Source organism: Copadichromis virginalis, linkage group LG3 (genome assembly GCF_057382275.1).
Source record: "Copadichromis virginalis isolate Kocher_CV1m ecotype Utaka linkage group LG3, C_Virginalis_male_GT1.1, whole genome shotgun sequence".
Classification (NCBI taxonomy): domain Eukaryota; kingdom Metazoa; phylum Chordata; class Actinopteri; order Cichliformes; family Cichlidae; genus Copadichromis; species Copadichromis virginalis.
Window position 1 is genome coordinate 64500043 of NC_140620.1, and position 23421 is coordinate 64523463.

General features: G+C 41.4%; 2 protein-coding genes across 3 annotated transcripts in view; both read left to right on the forward strand.

The window, feature by feature from the left end:
• The window catches only part of LOC146716611 (protein NLRC3-like), a 200365-nt gene that overhangs the window by 122510 nt on the left and 54434 nt on the right, over window positions 1–23421 (forward strand). The gene's annotated exons all lie outside the window — the stretch shown is intronic.
• On the forward strand, window positions 1799–21575 carry LOC146716617 (protein NLRC3-like). 2 transcript variants are annotated; one of them, XM_085452560.1, is made up of 3 exons: window positions 1799–2022; window positions 2164–3955; window positions 21380–21575. In XM_085452560.1, the coding sequence occupies exons 1-3, from the start codon at window positions 1815–1817 to the stop codon at window positions 21573–21575; spliced, it is 2196 nt and encodes a 731-aa protein (XP_085308686.1). In that variant the 5' UTR covers window positions 1799–1814. The 2 variants fall into 2 exon arrangements, with proteins under 2 accessions (XP_085308686.1, XP_085308685.1); XM_085452559.1 differs by lacking the exon at window positions 21380–21575 and adding an exon at window positions 14644–14870.

Consider the following 23421-nt stretch of genomic DNA (forward strand, 5'->3'; position numbering starts at 1 on the left):
GGATGCTTTTTAAGTAAAGGTTTAACTACAGCCAGCTAGCGATGGGTACCGTTTAGATTTGAAAACCTGCTAAATCAGAATCAGTTGCTGATGACGGCTTTTTTCTTTTACATCAATCACATATAATCTTAACTCAAAGTGAACATAGACTTGATTGCTCAGATCAGCCAATTCAAAATGCTAATTCAATCAACTCTGAGTTCATGGCTAGACTCAGTTTGTTGGCCCTGCACCTTAAAACTATTTCCTGTTTGTCCCTCATGTTTTTTGGATATTGTTTTCACATCTTATGTCACGGCTAGCGGGGCGAGCCATGTTGAATTTAATAAAGGACCCAAGATGCCGACACTGCTGTGAAGTGAGTGAGCTTTATTGAAACGGTGAAGTGCAGTGGAGATGGCCTGTGCAGAAGCTAAGATAACCTCTACTGAAAAAACTACAAAACTAACCTGAAACCTTAAACGGAGACACGGGGAGACAACACAGACGAACCAGCAACAAGCAGGAGAAAACAAAGGGCTCATATACACAAAAGAGCCATCAGGGAATGAGAAAAGGGAGACACAGCAGGATTCATTGGACATAACCAGACAAGGGGAAGCAAAAGTAGACACACTAACATAGGACATGGCACTGTCAAAATAAAACAGGAAGTGAACACAGAGACACAATACTAACACAGTACAGAGGGAACACAGAAACCAAAACCTCAGAACTAGAAAATCTTAATCAGAATGAAATTGTAACAAAAGACAATAACAATCAAAACAAAACTACTGAGTCCACAGACTCGGGACATACATCGGCTCAAACTGTGGTCATAAATATTTTGTACTTGTAAATCTGACTGTGGAGTTGTGAACTGAGTTTTGTAACATTGTGAAACAAAATATCTGGAAAGTTCATGTTTTTGCGTTCATTGATTTGTGTGTGTAAAAATGTAAAAATGTAAGAAATGTAAGAAACATTAGAACTACTTTTGCTGACACAAAGTTTGGCGAGCACTGCAAGTTGTCCCTTTAAACCAGTCACTGATATAAAGAGAGCACCTTGTTCCAGGGCATCTGAGCATGGAGGGAAAGCTTTATGCAGGAGATGGTAAGAGCTGTTGGGACTAAAGAAACTGAGCAGAAAACTACAGACATCTGGAAACTGAGTTGTTAATTCTCAGTGGGATCAGCAGGACTAGCAAAGCTCCACCATGACAGTCATCTGATTGACTGAACCCATCCAAACATCACTTCATGGACCTTTAGCTTGTGTCTGTGTGTGGACAGACATAACATGAGCTAATTATACATTACTCCTCCACAGAGTGGACCAGCAGAGAGCAGAGGTTTCCACTGGTCAGTCTGCACAGCAGCATCAAACACACCTGGACTCTGTGGTTATGGTTTGTAGTACTACGTTTACATTTGTTCTTTTCAGTCACCTCTATGCTGCACTTTGTGGACCAGAGGATTGTCAGTGTGTCCAACATAAATCAGAGTTTGGGCTCCATGATTTCAGTCAGATTGGGGTGACTGTAGCTCAGGAGGGGAGCAGGTCAGCTACTAGTCAGAAGGTTTGTGAATCAAACCCTGGCTGGCAAATGTACTGGGTAACGTACTAAACCCAAGCTGCCCTCTGATGCATCCATCAGAGTGTGAAAGAAAGTATTTAAGCATAGAACAATGTGCTTGGTTGAATGAGGCATGTTGTATAAAATGCTTTGTGTGCACAGAGTATCAAAGAGAGCTATATAAGAACCAGTCCATTTACCACTGGGTAATTCATATAGTCTTCTTTTCCAGCGGCTGGAGGACAACATCACCATGTTTGTGAAGAACGAGCTGAAGAAGATCCAGAAGCTTCTGAGTCCAGATCACCCAGAAACTTTAAAGAGCCAGATGGAGGATGAGGAGATGTTTGAAGGAGAGGATGAAGATGAAAGAAAGAGCTGCAGAGAAGCATTTCTGAAGATCACACTCCACTTCTTGAGGAGACTTAAGCAGCATGAGATGGCTGACCATCTGCAGAGCAGTAAGAGAATTTCTCTAAAGACTGAATATTGATCTTTCCTAATAGCTCAAGAAATGGACCAATAGACATTCATCCTTTCAGGGTACTGAAAGGCTATGATATTTATTATATAATATTTTTTTCTGAATTTCTTACCTTCAGAAATATTTGCTCCACTCTGTAAACGAGAACTTAAAGCCCAACTGAAGAAGAAGTTCCAGTGTGTGTTTGAGGGCATCGCTAAAGCAGGAAGCCCAACCCTCCTGAACCAGATCTACACAGAGCTCTACATCACAGCGGGAAGGACTGCAGAGGTCAATGAGGAACATGAGGTCAGACAGATTGAAACAGCATCCAGGAAACCAGACAGACCAGAAACAACAATCAGACAAGAAGACATCTTTAAAGCCTCACCAGGAAGAGACGAACCAATCAGAACAGTGCTGACAAAGGGAGTGGCTGGCATTGGGAAAACAGTCTTAACACAGAAATACAGCCTGGACTGGGCTGAAGACAAAGCCAACCAGGACATCCAGTTCATATTTCCATTCACTTTCAGAGAGCTGAATGTGCTGAAAGAGGAAAAGTTCAGCTTGGTGGGACTTGTTCATCACTTCTTTAATCAAACTAACGAATCAGGAATCTGCAGGCTTGAAGACTTCCAGGTTGTGTTCATACTTGATGGTCTGGATGAGTGTCGACTTAATTTGGACTTCAACAAAACTAAAATCCTGACTGAAACAAGAAAGTCCACCTCATTGGATGAGCTGCTGACAAACCTCATCAGAGGGAACCTGCTCCCTTCTGCTCGCCTTTGGATAACAACACGACCTGCAGCAGCCAATCAGATCCCTCCTCAGTGTGTCGACATGGTGACAGAGGTCAGAGGGTTCACTGACCCACAGAAGGAGGAGTACTTCAGGAAGAGATTCAGAGATGAGGAGCAGGCCAGCAGGATCATCTCCCACATCAAGAAAGCTCGAAGCCTCCACATCATGTGTCACATCCCAGTCTTCTGCTGGATCACTGCTACAGTTCTGGAGGATGTGCTGGAAACCAGAGAGGGAGGAGAGCTGCCCAAGACCCTGACTGAGATGTACATCCACTTCCTGGTGGTTCAGGCCAAAGTGAAGAGGATCAAATATGATGGAGGAGCTGAGACAGATCCACACTGGAGTCCAGAGAGCAGGAAGATGATTGAGTCACTGGGAAAACTGGCTTTTGATCAGCTGCAGAAAGGAAACCTGATCTTCTATGAACCAGACCTGACAGAGTGTGGCATCGATATCAGAGCAGCCTCAGTGTACTCAGGAGTGTTCACACAGATCTTTAAAGAGGAGAAACAACTGTACCAGGACAAGGTGTTCTGCTTTGTTCATCTCAGTGTTCAGGAGTTTCTGGCTGCTCTTCATGTCCACCTGACCTTCATCAACTCTGGACTCAATCTGCTGGAAGAGCAAGAAACAACTTGGAAGGTGTTTCAAACAAGAAAATCTTCAAAGAAATACTTCTACCAGTGTGCTGTGGACAAGGCCTTACAGAGCCCCAATGGACACCTGGACTTGTTCCTTCGTTTTCTCTTGGGTCTGAAGACTAATCAAACTCGTTTGCAAGGCCTCATGACACAAACAGGAAGTAGCTCAAAGACCAATCAAGAAGCAGTTCAGTACATCAAGAAGAAGCTCAGTGAGAATCTGTCTGCAGAGAAAAGCATCAATCTGTTTCACTGTCTGAATGAACTGAATGATCGTTCTCTAGTGGAGGAGATCCAACAGTCCCTGAGTTCAGGACGTCTCTCCACAGATAAACTGTCTCCTGCTCAGTGGTCAGCTCTGGTCTTCATCTTACTGTCATCAGAAAAAGATCTGGATGTGTTTGACCTGAAGAAATACTTTGCTTCAGAGGAGGCTCTTCTGAGGCTGCTGCCAGTGGTCAAAGCCTCTAAAAAAGCTCTGTAAGTTATAAAGTTTTTATTATTTAATTTGGTTGGTATGTTATGGAAAAACACACTGCCATCAACTTCTGTTTTGTTTTTGTCAAAATCACTGTAATATAATCACTGTACCTTTATATACATGTGACTTGTATTAATGTTGCTGCCCTCTTGTGGCTAAAGTGTAATTATGTTATTGTTATTAGGGAGGATTTGAGAGTAACATGCCAAGTGAGTCAGCACCTTCGCTTTAGCTTAAAAAATCCAAATTCTTATGTCATCAGTTATAGTTGCATGTATTCATTATCATAACTTAACCTTTAATATTGATGTCTTAAATTTATTTTGAGTAAACTAATGTTAAGGTTCAAATATTGGGGAAGGAGAGTACAAACAACCATGGTCCAGAACTTGGTCAAACGATTTTAATGAAATACACGCGTGGGAAGACCAGCTCCGTTCGCAGACCGGGCTGATCTCCGACTTAATCAAAGCATAAACAGATATTTTATACCATCAGGGCTTGAATTTAATGACGCCCCCTCATACGTCACAAACAGAATATATGCATACGTCAAATCAAAACCACAATGACTTTTAACACAGTTTAAAAGAACATTATCTCCTATCTTCATGGCAGGTACTTCCTGTCACTGCCGGATGCTCGCTTATCATCTTGACACATCAGCAGCAGTTCTGCGACAAACTGCTCTTTTGCAACCCCGAGCAAAACATGATTAAACTTCCACCTATAAATGATTCTTTTTAACTAAGTGTGTGTCTCGTCCTTAAAGGCTCCTCAAAATAACCTGCACTTAGACTCTGCTTTCGGTTTCAGTTCTGCAAAAGGCACACTCTTCAAACCTGCAACTTCCTGTCAGCCTGCAACTTAGTCTTTCTGAAAGACACACACTGTTTAAACATCTGAATGCAATATCAATTCTGTAGATTATATTATTAATGCAATGGTAATGATGATGATTATTAACAATAGCAGCAAAATATCTCTCCAATCTCAATACTCCCTCTCTCGACCTCTGGAACACCAGAGGTCACAATACATTGTGTTGGGTCACTCCTCAGCCCACTCAGCTGCTTCCATGTCCATCCATGGCATCATGGACATCGGGGTCACCACTCCCGCTCTGACCCTCTCTAGCCGTCCTCTGGCTCAGCAAATCAGACAACCTCATGTCATCTAAGTGGTCCAGTAATAAACACCAGCTCCCCCTCGAGAACACTCCATGCGTAAGATTAGGTTTTTTCTGCGTCCCTCTCTTGTGGTCCATCATGCCTCGGGCCTCCAGGATCCTCACCCCCCTGTGGTCACCGAGATCTTCTGTAAAGCAAACCAAACACCTTTTCCTGCACCTCCCTAACTTATCATCTTTGGGACTCTTTAATCAAAAGCCTGATCCTAATTATCTTCTTGACTTATTGACTTGTATTTATATATATTCTTCAACGTTACTCATCATTTTAAAACTCTTAAAACGCTGCTTTCACGTCCCTGCATGCGTTTCCTGTCGCTTGCCTTATCTAATCATCAACATCCTGTACACAGAAGTCTCGCTGCTGCAAGGCCTCCACTCTGACCTAGAATCTCCTTTCACAAGAAAATCATTATAAGCGCCTATTCTACTAAAAGATCCAAAAAAACAACAACCACTTTAATCAATTAAGTTTAAACATATAAGCAATTACTCCTGCATACATTTTATCATAGCTAAACGCTGCCTTGAAACAACTCCTGTGTGTTAACACTAACTTCATTTTAAAACTCACATTTCCTATGTTATAACCTGTTTTTGGTACAGCCTTTTTATTTCATCTTGCTCCTTTGATGTAACAATACCTTCTCATTCTAGTTTATCAGACTTAACCAAAATATATGCTTTCCTTCCTTTGGTCCTTCTCTAAAGCAAGAAACTCCTATTCAGTTCCTCTTTTCTGTCACTTGTTACAGGGCCAGCTCAAGTTCAGTTAAACGCTAAATTAATTTGAGGCCTTTTGCCTGGAATCAATACTGTCATGTGTGTTTATGGACTCTATATGTCTGTAAGCGTGTGCAATCCTTCAATAACTCATATCATCCTCACAGTAGATTGGCTAATCATAGCGCTAGCCAAAGGCTCGTGACCCACAAGAGACGAATTGAGCCACAATTCCCTTAAAGGCACAAAATGCAATATGTATAAAAAGTCATTTCTACGTATAAGCTCTCCCCTTTATCCTAAAAATAAATCTATGTAATATCTGTATGTGTGTCTTCTATTCATTAATGTAATTGTCAGTTATTTTCTGTCTTTATTTTACCTTCTTTTTGTTTACCTCTTTGTTTGTGACGTGGACATCCCTAAACCATCCTGAGTTCCGGCTTCAATTTCAACCCAATTGTACCCTCTATTCTCGCAGTCGAACTCGTCTGGGCTTCACCTTCCCACTGGCCCCTGTGCCCTTCTCTTAGTGTCCTTTGTTGTCTTGTGATCCCCAGCAAACACAGTCTGTTTCTTCTCTGTTTCTTCTCCGTTGCTCTTTTCAGTATTTTCCTTTTAGATTAAATCCCAGCCTGGCAAAATATCCCATTCAGTGTCTTTAAACAGTTATGTCACACTGTTCTTACCAGCCTGCAGTTCACCGTGCATTTTCCATCACGTGCTTTTCTTCCATGCTGCTGCTGGTATCGTCAGTGTAGTTTCAGTTGCACTGTCTTTTGCCTGCTGTTAATTCTTGAAGTCCACGATGTTCTGTCGGTCTTCATCAGGAGATTAACTGTCCTATGAGCTTCTTCTCAGGATCGGGACAAGTGGGAGGTCAAGCTGTAAAATTTTAAGCCAAAATCTGGCCTGTTTTCCTCCCAATTCTGTTAATCAATGGTTTTGTACTCAAGATTCTAGGTTGAAAGAAGTCCACCTGTATTGACACACTAAAGCATACAATTAATATCCTTTTCATTTCTTTTCTTAAAACCTCCATTTGCTTCATCTGCCTGGAGTTTAACTCGTATGTTTCTCTCTCTGTGTGCTCACTTGTCACAGTCAGTTCCTTTTATGGGCATGCAAAGTTCCTGTCACACACACCATTTCCTGTCAACCTTGCAGCTGCTCAGAACCATATTTTCTGTTTCTATCTCTCCTATTTTGTTTTTTTTACAGGCTAATAAAACTCTTGTTTTACTAAGTCTTGATCTAAAACAATTCACCCTTATTTCACGCACACACTTCTAAATATACTAAATTCTTTGCGTTTGTCAGATCGTCTCACACACACACCGCCTTTTCTCTCACACTTCCACTTCTGCACTCACTCTACTATCAACTTTCATAGTGTTATTATTATTTATTATTTTGTACAAATCACACCCAATCACTCAAAGCCTGCTACTCACAGCATTCACACACTTAAACTGTGACAAGAGTTGAGGAATATACTCACAACACGCTTTCCTAAGAGTATTTCAGACATGCCTTTCATAATCAGAAAGAGCAAGTCAAAGAAAACAATTGAAACCTCTATTAATTCTCACAGCACACACATAGAATAGAAAAAATAAAACACACCAGCATTTATTGCTGATGAGAGGTTACTCCTAAAAGTAATATGTTAGTCTTAAATATATACAGTGCACTCACTATATTTATATATCAAAACTCAGTCAATTACTATACATCCACTACGGCAACTCAAAACTTTATTTATAGCCCTCTAATGAACATAAATGGCGTCTTAAACACACACTCAACAATGTTTGCAGCAGTATTTGTAAAACCAACTGTGGTTTAAACAGTTCACTGCTGACTAATTTGCATTTTCACACTCACACACACACAGTCTAAAAATAGCTCCAGCACTGCCTCAGACTCCTTTCACACAGAGATCTCTTATTTTATATTACAAAGACGTCTTATATTTACAACCACTGTCACATCTGTCAGCTTTAGCGCCTAAACAATTTCGACAAATTTGAGTTAACGGTCCAACCGATAAAGTCCAACTTTTTTGTGATCAATTAACCAGTATCTGTCCAACAGTTTCTGGCCTCATCTCTAAAATCCCTAACTCAATTTAAAAGCGTCAACCAACCCAAACTTTGCCTGAAGCTCTATTTTTGGCATTTCACAGCCAAGGCTTACCCCGAAGTTTTAAGTTAAAGTTACACGCCCGAAGTCCAACTTCTGCTGGCCAAAAAAGCGCAGACTACCGTTCCAAACGGTAAGGAGACTCTAACTCCTAGTTATTCTGGAGTGCCCCAAGCTCCACAGTGACCAACTGACTATCCCTCTTCGAGGACAATGCCTAAGCGTCCTTGGCATTGGCAAGCGTTACCTCTGAGCACTGCGCTTCCTATCAGTCCAACTGACGTTCTTGAATAATTTATAATACTTTGGAACAACAGTAAAACAGCCAAAAAAGTGTAAGACTGAAGCAGGTCCAACCTTATAACCAATACGGGCTCCACCCCAAACAATAACCAAATTCCCTAATATACTAAAATCACTCAGCAGTCCAACTGCTTTCCACGGTCCAACCGTATTAAATCCTTTAGCGGTCCAACCGCATTCAATCATTTTTAGCAGTCCAACTGCATTAAATCCTCAGTACTGTCATGAGATTCTCATCAAAATCAAAGCACCAGTAATTTCAGTGAGTAGACTTTAATTTGTAATGTCCAATTTGGCACACTTTGGAAATAATTCAACAGGTAGTGCCTTACCTTTGGATAAGCGGCTTAGAACAACAATGAGAAAAAGAGAGCTGATTATTAGCTCATCAAAACACAAAACAAAATCACAATGAATTATCGGTTAATTTCATTTAAAATAATTCATTAAGTATTTATGTACAATTCAAATTAGTTAATTACATATTTTGTTGGTTTGTTTTCTATTTTAATTATTTTACTGACACATTTAATGAATTATTTAATGATGTATTTATTTAATTCACGTTGCTACTCCTGGCCCTGCATCGCTGTTCATAAATACATTTTATTTGTCAGCTTCACCCATCAAAGTCAGGGGGCGGGGTTAATGCTGATCAAGTCAACACCATTGCTTTGGTCTGGTGGGCGTTCTTTTAGTGGGCTTTTCTCAATACTAAGTAGGCCTACACACCAGGGTTTGGACATGTGTGGACCCAAACTATACTTTTACCCTTTTTTGTGTGTCACCAAATACACTTTAATATTTTCTAGACAAGAATGTAGTGGCGTAATCTTTAACCTCTTTTAGCTCCAAACAGAAGTGACAGACTTGAGCAGGGTTCATTTAAAGGCTGACAGAAGTGGAGTGGTGACGGGGAGATGTTTGACAGGACAGTGTTTCAGCCTCCACAGGTTCATGTTGTGCTCCATCAGTCAGTGAAGATGAAGTCAGTGCTGATGAGGCTGTAGAGTGTGTGAGGGATGTGAATGAGGATGATGAAGATCTGATGATAGCAGATAAAAACAGGCTGCAGAGACTTTGAGCCATACAGGGCACACAGTGTGTGTACAGAACAGCTGAAATCATTATGGAGGCCTCACTGGAATATGGAAGCATCACAGTACAGCTTCAGTGAAGCATTAAAGTCTCTGATATGAGATGAGAAATGAAGCAGCCAGAGCTTTTTCATGAGTGGAAACCCACTGTGACTGTGAGCTGCTGCTACAGCCTCCAGATTAGCCAGCAGCTCATCCTGCTCAACATGGACCTGTGGTCAGAGTGTGTGCTGGATAATCCGGCCCAGGATGAGGCCAAACTGACATGGGATGAAATGTCTGTCACATAATTGAGCTTAGTGTAGTTTCATTTCTGCACAATTTAAAAACAACCAAAACTTTGTTCTGTCTTTTCTATGTTATACTGTAGACTTTCTTTGATACTGTGTCCAAAAGGAGCAGCTTTTACTTTGAAGGGGAGGCGTCTCTGTTTCCTCTTCAGGTTGGATGATGGAAGCAAATTAGTAGCTGTGTCCCAAAACGTCGGCTGCATCCTCCAGAGGCTGCATTTGAAGGCCGATTACGTCACAGCCAGGCGATGAAGGCTGTCCGTATTTGTCGACTCCTTCAAATGTGCCCGACAAATGCGTCCTTCATTTCCCCGAATTTGAAGGATTCGTCGGGTGTGTCCTTCGTGGCCCACCATATCCCAGAATTCATAGCGCGGCCCAGCCAAATTTCAGCTGCCAACAATGGCGGCAGCTACTAAGTTTTCAAATTACTCTTATTAATCTTTCTGGGTCACAAAGTAAACTTTTAACATATTTTCAGGCGAGAAAGTAGCTGTGTAAACTTCAAATATCTGCTCGGTTTATCAAGACATCGCATATTTGCAAAAGTGTGCCGACGTTTTCGGAGACGTCTGTTCCCCACCCGCTCGCTAGCAAGCCGGGGGGTTCAATGGTCACTCCAGCCGGCGAGAGCAGCGGACGCCCGGCTTCATCGTTTTCAGACCCCGCTCTTTCGCTACTCAGGTGAAACACGATATATAAGTCACTCGGATAACTTAAAAATGTAATTGTTTGCCTTTTTTCTGTGTTTTATTTGTTCCGGAGTAAATCGGTTTGGCTGAGATCAAAGTTCCTCCGGGATTTTCACACAGCTGAATAAACGTTAAACAGGAAACTGATTAAACAGAAGTGTGAGACGGTCGAGAGTTTACGCCAGTGTCCTGTTATATTTTAGATAGCAAGGAGCAGACGGCCGAGTTTATTAAACTCCACAAAGACAGCGGTGACGCAAATCTGAAGGCTAGACCGTCCCATTTCACAGCCTCGCACTTCCAGCCTTTTCGGTCTTTGAAGGACCCGGCCCACGTAGACCGCGAATACCGGGTCCTCCGAAGGATGCAGCCGACGTTTTGGGACAAAGCTAGTGTGCGATGTTCTTTCAGTGTTGCACTTTGTAGACGCTCCCTGAGCACTGGTCTCACAGCCAGCTGCACATAGAGACCAGTGTTGTTAGTCCAGGTCAGAAGATGACTTGTTGGAATGAAAATGAGCTTGTAGTTTGTCTGCTTTAATAATGTGACTGGAAAAAGGTGTTGGACTTCAAATATGTCCATTTCTTTCACACTTCACCTTTAAAAGTGAAGCCTTGTGGTTCCTGGAAGGAAAAACACGACTTTTTCAAGTCTTTGTCCTGTTTTTATGATAAATGTACGACTTTAATGTGAAACATTCAGAGTTTTTTCTCTTGTTGTGTTTGTTTGAAGCTGCTTCCTGTTGGCTTCAGCTGTTTGGAGTTTCCATTTTCTAAACTTCTACATTCTGAACCTTCTTCAGCTCTGAACAGATGATGAAACACTGAATGATTTCAAGCACTTTGTCTAATAAACTTACATCTTTCATTCTTTATACAGATTGTGGGACTGTGGTTTGTCAAAGATCAGCTGTGATTATCTGGCAGCAGCACTGAAGTCCAACCCCTCCCATCTGAGACAGCTGGAGCTGAGCTACAACAACAACCTGCAGGATTCAGGAGTGAAGCATCTGTGTGGTTTCCTGGAGAGTCCAGGATGTGGACTTGAAACTCTGGGGTCAGTCAGCATGTTTTAGTTGTGCTGAGATGAATATGATGTGAAAGTTGTGCTGACACTAAACTGCAGACATCAGGCTGATATTATACTGATCCACACTGAGGATCTTCATGGTAAAGTCTGTTTTCTTCTTCTCTGGTTTAGTCCATTGACTGCAGCAGAACAATGTTCACATTTCAAACAGTGAGACTCAACGTATGGCCCGTGGCCCACACGCGGCCTGCCCACCTTTCCTGATTCAGAGAGAGGGGACCCTGATTAACTGTGTAGTGTTCTTCCTCACAGTTCTAAGTATCAGACACAACAATGAATAATCCACAGCTGACTGTCTTTAGCAGGTCAAAGGTCACGGCACACAGCAGACAGTGGGAAATATTATAATTCTGATCATTTATCAGCACATATCCATATGTATAAAAACAAAGCTGACACTGTGAGACTTGATCAGAGGTGTGATCATCACAGCAGAGGCCTTTGTGTCAAAGTCACTGAGGATCAAACAGAAACACATGAAGCAGATTTTCCTGTTCTGGCTTTTTATAGCAGATAACCTTCAAAATATTCTGCAGTCCATCAAAAACTGAAGCAAACCATGAATCAACATGTGAACATGAGCTGATGCTGCTGAAGTGAAGCAAAGTTACAGAGGTTTGATTACAGACACAGCTGAGAGTTTGTAATCTGTCATCATTTTAAAAGGTTTACATTTCTTCAGTATATCCACATTTGCAGCTGGTACCTCAACCTCCACTTGTCCAACACAACTGCTGTCCACTGCCTCCATGACATTGTGATTTTGCTGTTGGTCTTCTGTCAGATCTTCATCAATCACTTCTGCACGGGGCACACCTTCAGACTCTGCAGCTGCATAACGAAAGCCTGTAAGATAAAATTAGACATAAGGTAAATGTACACCAATATTCCAATGACAGGTGTGTGATTCATCTGGAAGTTATGTGCGGATTAGTGTACAGTGATAGCAATTTAGTATGTTTTTAGAGGGGGGGGGGTTGTTTACCTCCGATGGGTGCTCTTTTTCGCTTCCGTTGCGTACGCCTTGAGTGCCGGTCCGAGTCTGATACAGGTATGTCGTCATGCCCCATGTGCAGTGTTGGTGCCCAGTCTGGATTTGTTACATCCATTTCATATGCTGGTTTGCCTGCAATAATGCCAAATCATAAGCTACTCAGTCGACATGATGTGGTTCTGCAGCATCACACATTAGCATGTTTTATCTCATTATCTATGACCGCAGCACGTTGAAAATAACACTAAAAGCCTTTCAAGAGTGATATGAATTAATTTAGAACTCACCGGAAAGAAAATGCCGTGAGCAAACCAACAAAAAGCTGGGGATTGCAGAGAACTCGATATCCGCTCGTCTCACCGCTGCAATCCAAGCCTGACGTCTTTGTTTAGTAATATCGGATACATGGGATCCCTCACGTTGCCTCCAGGATGGAAAACGATGAAAAGAGAGCCCGTTATCCAGCTTCTTGCCTTCACGATCGTGTGATCTAACGTTGCAACCGACAACACAACACGTACGATCCATAGCTGAAATGGTATCCTTTGGCTGGCCTACTGTCATGGCGGAAGGGGGCGTGGCCCATCTCCCGTGACATCACGCTCCAAAGCCCTATAGGTGGGAAAATGTACCATGTCGACCAATCAAAAATGATATGGAAACATGACATTTGGTTGTTTAGCAAAAGGGGGAAGTTTTAGGAGTGACCGGCAAGAGAGAGCGAGTGAGCGAAAGAGAGAGAGAGTTTTGATACGTGAGAGATTTGTGACGTTTACCGTGTTTGGTCTCAAGTTAGTTTGTTGTCTTGTGTATTTAGTGTGTAGCTGTTGTTTTGTTTTGTGTGTCAGTTCTACTAGTGATCGTCACAGTTGCTGCCTTAAAGCCAACAAAGGCAGATTGCAGTGTAAACGCTGAGTGACACACCTGCTGTCAGACCTGCAGGTTTATCCCTGTGCTGTTCTCATATGTGTTAGAGTGACACAAACTATTGTTTGACACCTGATTGTTCTGTAAATAGTTTGAAATGATTATATGAAAAACGTCTGAGCCTTGGCTGCATTTTTTGGTAAATAGTACCATATAACTTTGTTGTTTGCAAAACGTGTGCGTATTTTTAAAAGTGTACAATCTCTATTTGCATTTCAAGTTATGAAGATGATTCGTTAAACGTGTGTGTGGTTTTTACAGTCAAAATATCACTTTCTACTTGTATTTTAAATTTTGTCTGAATTTAGATAAATTGTGCTGATACAGTTGGTCAAAATGAGAAAATAACAGATTGGCAAGATAAACTGTTTTTAAAGGTAAAATATAGAGGCCACATCAAAAGTAGTCAAGAAGGGTTAAAGGCTAAAAGCAAAGTTGTCACCAAGTACTGTTTATATTTGTGTGTATTGCTGCAGCTTTTTTGAGTATTAATTTGGTGCCTTTGTGTGAAATAATGGTATTGTGAGTGATCCATATAGTCACAAAGAATAGCCACTTGTTTCTGTGCTACCAAAGTTCCCCGGCTTTCATTCAAAATGTGTTTATCGTCAGCACCTGCACATTAAACTACTTAAACATTATAAATGTCTTCAAGCTCACACTGAGGCCTGTGGGGTACTATCAGCCACTGAGACAGTACACACATTTATATGTGTTTGTATATGAATATTTCATACTTTAAGACTGCCTGTTTATTTAAGGGAGATGAACAAAATACATTGGAATTGTACAAAATAATATCATGGATGATAAATTAAATAGATTTTAAGTAGATGCTTGTGCATTCTTAAAGTCTTATATGTTGAACTGAACTATGTGATCTGTTCAAAGCCTTAATCTTAATTTGAAGTGAAATGTGCATTTTGAGTTTATACACTATGTATATAAGGCGACCGTTTCCTTTTGCAGTATTTTTGTGTGGTGTACTTTTCTATGTCTTAACAAAAGGGGAACAAAGGTGTTTAAGTTCACCTAGGATGATGTGTTTTAATTTTCACATGGTCTTGCTTGAATTTGACCCTGACAAAGGCGTATGAACTCTGTCAGCTGTTTGGAGTTTCCATTTTCTAAACTTCTACATTCTGAACCTTCTTCAGCTCTGAACAGATGATGAAACACTGAATGATTTCAAGCTCACACTTTGTCTAATAAACTTACATCTTTCATTCTTTATACAGATTGAGGGACTGTGGTTTGTCAGAGATCAGCTGTGATTATCTGGCAGCAGCACTGAAGTCCAACCCCTCCCATCTGAGACAGCTGGACCTGAGCTACAACAACAAGCTGCAGGATTCAGGAGTGAAGCATCTGTGTGGTTTCCTGGAGAGTCCAGGATGTGGACTTGAAACTCTGGGGTCAGTCAGCATGTTTTAGTTGTGCTGAGATGAATATGATGTGAAAGTTGTGCTGACACTAAACTGCAGACATCAGGCTGATATTATACTGATCCACACTGAGGATCTTCATGGTAAAGTCTGTTTTCTTCTTCTCTGGTTTAGTCCATTGACTGCAGCAGAACAATGTTCACATTTCAAACAGTGAGACTCAACGTATGGCCCGCGGCCCACACGCGGCCTGCCCACCTTTCCTGATTCAGAGAGAGGGGACCCTGATTAACTGTGTAGTGTTCTTCCTCACAGTTCTAAGTATCAGACACAACAATGAATAATCCACAGCTGACTGTCTTTAGCAGGTCAAAGGTCACGGCACACAGCAGACAGTGGGAAATATTATAACTCTGATCATTTATCAGCACATATCCATATGTATAAAAACAAAGCTGACACTGTGAGACTTGATCAGAGGTGTGATCATCACAGCAGAGGCCTTTGTGTCAAAGTCACTGAGGATCAAACAGAAACACATGAAGCAGATTTTCCTGTTCTGGCTTTTTATAGCAGATAACCTTCAAAATATTCTGCAGTCCATCAAAAACTGAAGCAAACCATGAATCAACATGTGAACATGAGCTGATGCTGCTGAAGTGAAGCAAAGTTACAGAGGTTTGATTACAGACACAGCTGAGAGTTTGTAATCTGTCATCATTTTAAAAGGTTTACATTTCTTCAGTATATCCACATTTGCAGCTGGTACCTCAACCTCCACTTGTCCAACACAACTGCTGTCCACTGCCTCCATGACATTGTGATTTTGCTGTTGGTCTTCTGTCAGATCTTCATCAATCACTTCTGCACGGGGCACACCTTCAGACTCTGCAGCTGCATAACGAAAGCCTGTAAGATAAAATTAGACATAAGGTAAATGTACACCAATATTCCAATGACAGGTGTGTGATTCATCTGGAAGTTATGTGCGGATTAGTGTACAGTGATAGCAATTTAGTATGTTTTTAGAGGGGGGGGGTTGTTTACCTCCGATGGGTGCTCTTTTTCGCTTCCGTTGCGTACGCCTTGAGTGCCGGTCCGAGTCTGATACAGGTATGTCGTCATGCCCCATGTGCAGTGTTGGTGCCCAGTCTGGATTTGTTACATCCATTTCATATGCTGGTTTGCCTGCAATAATGCCAAATCATAAGCTACTCAGTCGACATGATGTGGTTCTGCAGCATCACACATTAGCATGTTTTATCTCATTATCTATGACCTCAGCACGTTGAAAATAACACTAAAAGCCTTTCAAGAGTGATATGAATTAATTTAGAACTCACCGGAAAGAAAATGCCGTGAGCAAACCAACAAAAAGCTGGGGATTGCAGAGAACTCGATATCCGCTCGTCTCACCGCTGCAATCCAAGCCTGACGTCTTTGTTTAGTAATATCGGATACATGGGATCCCTCACGTTGCCTCCAGGATGGAAAACGATGAAAAGAGAGCCCGTTATCCAGCTTCTTGCCTTCACGATCGTGTGATCTAACGTTGCAACCGACAACACAACACGTACGATCCATAGCTGAAATGGTATCCTTTGGCTGGCCTCCTGTCATGGCGGAAGGGGGCGTGGCCCATCTCCCGTGACATCACGCTCCAAAGCCCTATAGGTGGGAAAATGTACCATGTCGACCAATCAAAAATGATATGGAAACATGACATTTGGTTGTTTAGCAAAAGGGGGAAGTTTTAGGAGTGACCGGCAAGAGAGAGCGAGTGAGCGAAAGAGAGAGAGAGTTTTGATACGTGAGAGATTTGTGACGTTTACCGTGTTTGGTCTCAAGTTAGTTTGTTGTCTTGTGTATTTAGTGTGTAGCTGTTGTTTTGTTTTGTGTGTCAGTTCTACTAGTGATCGTCACAGTTGCTGCCTTAAAGCCAACAAAGGCAGATTGCAGTGTAAACGCTGAGTGACACACCTGCTGTCAGACCTGCAGGTTTATCCCTGTGCTGTTCTCATATGTGTTAGAGTGACACAAACTATTGTTTGACACCTGATTGTTCTGTAAATAGTTTGAAATGATTATATGAAAAACGTCTGAGCCTTGGCTGCATTTTTTGGTAAATAGTACCATATAACTTTGTTGTTTGCAAAACGTGTGCGTATTTTTAAAAATGTACAATCTCTATTTGCATTTCAAGTTATGAAGATGATTCGTTAAACATGTGTGTGGTTTTTACAGTCAAAATATCACTTTCTACTTGTATTTTAAATTTTGTCTGAATTTAGATAAATTGTGCTGATACAGTTGGTCAAAATGAGAAAATAACAGATTGGCAAGATAAACTGTTTTTAAAGGTAAAATATAGAGGCCACATCAAAAGTAGTCAAGAAGGGTTAAAGGCTAAAAGCAAAGTTGTCACCAAGTACTGTTTATATTTGTGTGTATTGCTGCAGCTTTTTTGAGTATTAATTTGGTGCCTTTGTGTGAAATAATGGTATTGTGAGTGATCCATATAGTCACAAAGAATAGCCACTTGTTTCTGTGCTACCAAAGTTCCCCGGCTTTCATTCAAAATGTGTTTATCGTCAGCACCTGCACATTAAACTACTTAAACATTATAAATGTCTTCAAGCTCACACTGAGGCCTGTGGGGTACTATCAGCCACTGAGACAGTACACACATTTATATGTGTTTGTATATGAATATTTCATACTTTAAGACTGCCTGTTTATTTAAGGGAGATGAACAAAATACATTGGAATTGTACAAAATAATATCATGGATGATAAATTAAATAGATTTTAAGTAGATGCTTGTGCATTCTTAAAGTCTTATATGTTGAACTGAACTATGTGATCTGTTCAAAGCCTTAATCTTAATTTGAAGTGAAATGTGCATTTTGAGTTTATACACTATGTATATAAGGCGACCGTTTCCTTTTGCAGTATTTTTGTGTGGTGTACTTTTCTATGTCTTAACAAAAGGGGAACAAAGGTGTTTAAGTTCACCTAGGATGATGTGTTTTAATTTTCACATGGTCTTGCTTGAATTTGACCCTGACAAAGGCGTATGAACTCTGTCAGCTGTTAGGAGTTTCCATTTTCTAAACTTCTACATTCTGAACCTTCTTCAGCTCTGAACAGATGATGAAACACTGAATGATTTCAAGCTCACACTTTGTCTAATAAACTTACATCTTTCATTCTTTATACAGATTGTGGGACTGTGGTTTGTCAGAGATCAGCTGTGATTATCTGGCAGCAGCACTGAAGTCCAACCCCTCCCATCTGAGAGAGCTGGACCTGAGCTCCAACAACAAGCTGCAGGATTCAGGAGTGAAGCATCTGTGTGGTTTCCTGGAGAGTCCAGGATGTGGACTTGAAACTCTGGGGTCAGTCAGCATGTTTTAGTTGTGCTGAGATGAATATGATGTGAAAGTTGTGCTGACACTAAACTGCAGACATCAGGCTGATATTATACTGATCCACACTGAGGATCTTCATGGTAAAGTCTGTTTTCTTCTTCTCTGGTTTAGTCCATTGACTGCAGCAGAACAATGTTCACATTTCAAACAGTGAGACTCAACGTATGGCCCGCGGCCCACACGCGGCCTGCCCACCTTTCCTGATTCAGAGAGAGGGGACCCTGATTAACTGTGTAGTGTTCTTCCTCACAGTTCTAAGTATCAGACACAACAATGAATAATCCACAGCTGACTGTCTTTAGCAGGTCAAAGGTCACGGCACACAGCAGGCAGTGGGAAATATTATAACTCTGATCATTTATCAGCACATATCCATATGTATAAAAACAAAGCTGACACTGTGAGACTTGATCAGAGGTGTGATCATCACAGCAGAGGCCTTTGTGTCAAAGTCACTGAGGATCAAACAGAAACACATGAAGCAGATTTTCCTGTTCTGGCTTTTTATAGCAGATAACCTTCAAAATATTCTGCAGTCCATCAAAAACTGAAGCAAACCATGAATCAACATGTGAACATGAGCTGATGCTGCTGAAGGGAAGCAAAGTTACAGAGGTTTGATTACAGACACAGCTGAGAGTTTGTAATCTGTCATCATTTTAAAAGGTTTACATTTCTTCAGTATATCCACATTTGCAGCTGGTACCTCAACCTCCACTTGTCCAACACAACTGCTGTCCACTGCCTCCATGACATTGTGATTTTGCTGTTGGTCTTCTGTCAGATCTTCATCAATCACTTCTGCACGGGGCACACCTTCAGACTCTGCAGCTGCATAACGAAAGCCTGTAAGATAAAATTAGACATAAGGTAAATGTACACCAATATTCCAATGACAGGTGTGTGATTCATCTGGAAGTTATGTGCGGATTAGTGTACAGTGATAGCAATTTAGTATGTTTTTAGAGGGGGGGGGTTGTTTACCTCCGATGGGTGCTCTTTTTCGCTTCCGTTGCGTACGCCTTGAGTGCCGGTCCGAGTCTGATACAGGTATGTCGTCATGCCCCATGTGCAGTGTTGGTGCCCAGTCTGGATTTGTTACATCCATTTCATATGCTGGTTTGCCTGCAATAATGCCAAATCATAAGCTACTCAGTCGACATGATGTGGTTCTGCAGCATCACACATTAGCATGTTTTATCTCATTATCTATGACCTCAGCACATTGAAAATAACAATAAAAGCCTTTCAAGAGTGATATGAATTAATTTAGAACTCACCGGAAAGAAAATGCTGTGAGTAAACCAACAAAAAGCTGGGGATTGCAGAGAACTCGATATCCGCTCGTCTCACCGCTGCAATCCAAGCCTGACGTCTTTGTTTAGTAATATCGGATACATGGGATCCCTCACGTTGCCTCCAGGATGGAAAACGATGAAAAGAGAGCCCGTTATCCAGCTTCTTGCCTTCACGATCGTGTGATCTAACGTTGCAACCGACAACACAACACGTACGATCCATAGCTGAAATGGTATCCTTTGGCTGGCCTACTGTCATGGCGGAAGGGGGCGTGGCCCATCTCCCGTGACATCACGCTCCAAAGCCCTATAGGTGGGAAAATGTACCATGTCGACCAATCAAAAATGATATGGAAACATGACATTTGGTTGTTTAGGAAAAGGGGGAAGTTTTAGGAGTGACCGGCAAGAGAGAGCGAGTGAGCGAAAGAGAGAGAGAGTTTTGATACGTGAGAGATTTGTGACGTTTACCGTGTTTGGTCTCAAGTTAGTTTGTTGTCTTGTGTATTTAGTGTGTAGCTGTTGTTTTGTTTTGTGTGTCAGTTCTACTAGTGATCGTCACAGTTGCTGCCTTAAAGCCAACAAAGGCAGATTGCAGTGTAAACGCTGAGTGACACACCTGCTGTCAGACCTGCAGGTTTATCCCTGTGCTGTTCTCATATGTGTTAGAGTGACACAAACTATTGTTTGACACCTGATTGTTCTGTAAATAGTTTGAAATGATTATATGAAAAACGTCTGAGCCTTGGCTGCATTTTTTGGTAAATAGTACCATATAACTTTGTTGTTTGCAAAACGTGTGCGTATTTTTAAAAGTGTACAATCTCTATTTGCATTTCAAGTTATGAAGATGATTCGTTAAACGTGTGTGTGGTTTTTACAGTCAAAATATCACTTTCTACTTGTATTTTAAATTTTGTCTGAATTTAGATAAATTGTGCTGATACAGTTGGTCAAAATGAGAAAATAACAGATTGGCAAGATAAACTGTTTTTAAAGGTAAAATATAGAGGCCACATCAAAAGTAGTCAAGAAGGGTTAAAGGCTAAAAGCAAAGTTGTCACCAAGTACTGTTTATATTTGTGTGTATTGCTGCAGCTTTTTTGAGTATTAATTTGGTGCCTTTGTGTGAAATAATGGTATTGTGAGTGATCCATATAGTCACAAAGAATAGCCACTTGTTTCTGTGCTACCAAAGTTCCCCGGCTTTCATTCAAAATGTGTTTATCGTCAGCACCTGCACATTAAACTACTTAAACATTATAAATGTCTTCAAGCTCACACTGAGGCCTGTGGGGTACTATCAGCCACTGAGACAGTACACACATTTATATGTGTTTGTATATGAATATTTCATACTTTAAGGCTGCCTGTTTATTTAAGGGAGATGAACAAAATACATTGGAATTGTACAAAATAATATCATGGATGATAAATTAAATAGATTTTAAGTAGATGCTTGTGCATTCTTAAAGTCTTATATGTTGAACTGAACTATGTGATCTGTTCAAAGCCTTAATCTTAATTTGAAGTGAAATGTGCATTTTGAGTTTATACACTATGTATATAAGGCGACCGTTTCCTTTTGCAGTATTTTTGTGTGGTGTACTTTTCTATGTCTTAACAAAAGGGGAACAAAGGTGTTTAAGTTCACCTAGGATGATGTGTTTTAATTTTCACATGGTCTTGCTTGAATTTGACCCTGACAAAGGCGTATGAACTCTGTCAGCTGTTTGGAGTTTCCATTTTCTAAACTTCTACATTCTGAACCTTCTTCAGCTCTGAACAGATGATGAAACACTGAATGATTTCAAGCTCACACTTTGTCTAATAAACTTACATCTTTCATTCTTTATACAGATTGTGGGACTGTGGTTTGTCAGAGATCAGCTGTGATTATCTGGCAGCAGCGCTGAAGTCCAACCCCTCCCATCTGAGACAGCTGGACCTGAGCCTGAACAACAAGCTGCAGGATTCAGGAGTGAAGCATCTGTGTGGTTTCCTGGAGAGTCCAGGATGTGGACTTGAAACTCTGGGGTCAGTCAGCATGTTTTAGTTGTGCTGAGATGAATATGATGTGAAAGTTGTGCTGACACTAAACTGCAGACATCAGGCTGATATTATACTGATCCACACTGAGGATCTTCATGGTAAAGTCTGTTTTCTTCTTCTCTGGTTTAGTCCATTGACTGCAGCAGAACAATGTTCACATTTCAAACAGTGAGACTCAACGTATGGCCCGCGGCCCACACGCGGTCTGCCCACCTTCCCTGATTCAGAGAGAGGGGACCCTGATTAACTGTGTAGTGTTCTTCCTCACAGTTCTAAGTATCAGACACAACAATGAATAATCCACAGCTGACTGTCTTTAGCAGGTCAAAGGTCACGGCACACAGCAGACAGTGGGAAATATTATAATTCTGATCATTTATCAGCACATATCCATATGTATAAAAACAAAGCTGACACTGTGAGACTTGATCAGAGGTGTGATCATCACAGCAGAGGCCTTTGTGTCAAAGTCACTGAGGATCAAACAGAAACACATGAAGCAGATTTTCCTGTTCTGGCTTTTTATAGCAGATAACCTTCAAAATATTCTGCAGTCCATCAAAAACTGAAGCAAACCATGAATCAACATGTGAACATGAGCTGATGCTGCTGAAGTGAAGCAAAGTTACAGAGGTTTGATTACAGACACAGCTGAGAGTTTGTAATCTGTCATCATTTTAAAAGGTTTACATTTCTTCAGTATATCCACATTTGCAGCTGCTACCTCAACCTCCACTTGTCCAACACAACTGCTGTCCACTGCCTCCATGACATTGTGATTTTGCTGTTGGTCTTCTGTCAGATCTTCATCAATCACTTCTGCACGGGGCACACCTTCAGACTCTGCAGCTGCATAACGAAAGCCTGTAAGATAAAATTAGACATAAGGTAAATGTACACCAATATTCCAATGACAGGTGTGTGATTCATCTGGAAGTTATGTGCGGATTAGTGTACAGTGATAGCAATTTAGTATGTTTTTAGAGGGGGGGGGGTTGTTTACCTCCGATGGGTGCTCTTTTTCGCTTCCGTTGCGTACGCCTTGAGTGCCGGTCCGAGTCTGATACAGGTATGTCGTCATGCCCCATGTGCAGTGTTGGTGCCCAGTCTGGATTTGTTACATCCATTTCATATGCTGGTTTGCCTGCAATAATGCCAAATCATAAGCTACTCAGTCGACATGATGTGGTTCTGCAGCATCACACATTAGCATGTTTTATCTCATTATCTATGACCTCAGCACGTTGAAAATAACACTAAAAGCCTTTCAAGAGTGATATGAATTAATTTAGAACTCACCGGAAAGAAAATGCCGTGAGCAAACCAACAAAAAGCTGGGGATTGCAGAGAACTCGATATCCGCTCGTCTCACCGCTGCAATCCAAGCCTGACGTCTTTGTTTAGTAATATCGGATACATGGGATCCCTCACGTTGCCTCCAGGATGGAAAACGATGAAAAGAGAGCCCGTTATCCAGCTTCTTGCCTTCACGATCGTGTGATCTAACGTTGCAACCGACAACACAACACGTACGATCCATAGCTGAAATGGTATCCTTTGGCTGGCCTACTGTCATGGCGGAAGGGGGCGTGGCCCATCTCCCGTGACATCACGCTCCAAAGCCCTATAGGTGGGAAAATGTACCATGTCGACCAATCAAAAATGATATGGAAACATGACATTTGGTTGTTTAGCAAAAGGGGGAAGTTTTAGGAGTGACCGGCAAGAGAGAGCGAGTGAGCGAAAGAGAGAGAGAGCTTTGATACGTGAGAGATTTGTGACGTTTACCGTGTTTGGTCTCAAGTTAGTTTGTTGTCTTGTGTATTTAGTGTGTAGCTGTTGTTTTGTTT

Coding starts and splice junctions, on each gene's coding strand:
- LOC146716617 (XM_085452560.1), top strand. CDS start 1,815: ATGTTTGTGAAGAACGAGCTGAAGAAGATCCAGAAGCTTCTGAGTCCA. Junction 2,023..2,163: donor GGCTGACCATCTGCAGAGCA/GTAAGAGAATTT, acceptor TCTTACCTTCAG/AAATATTTGCTCCACTCTGT. Junction 3,956..21,379: donor AAAGCCTCTAAAAAAGCTCT/GTAAGTTATAAA, acceptor TTCTTTATACAG/ATTGTGGGACTGTGGTTTGT.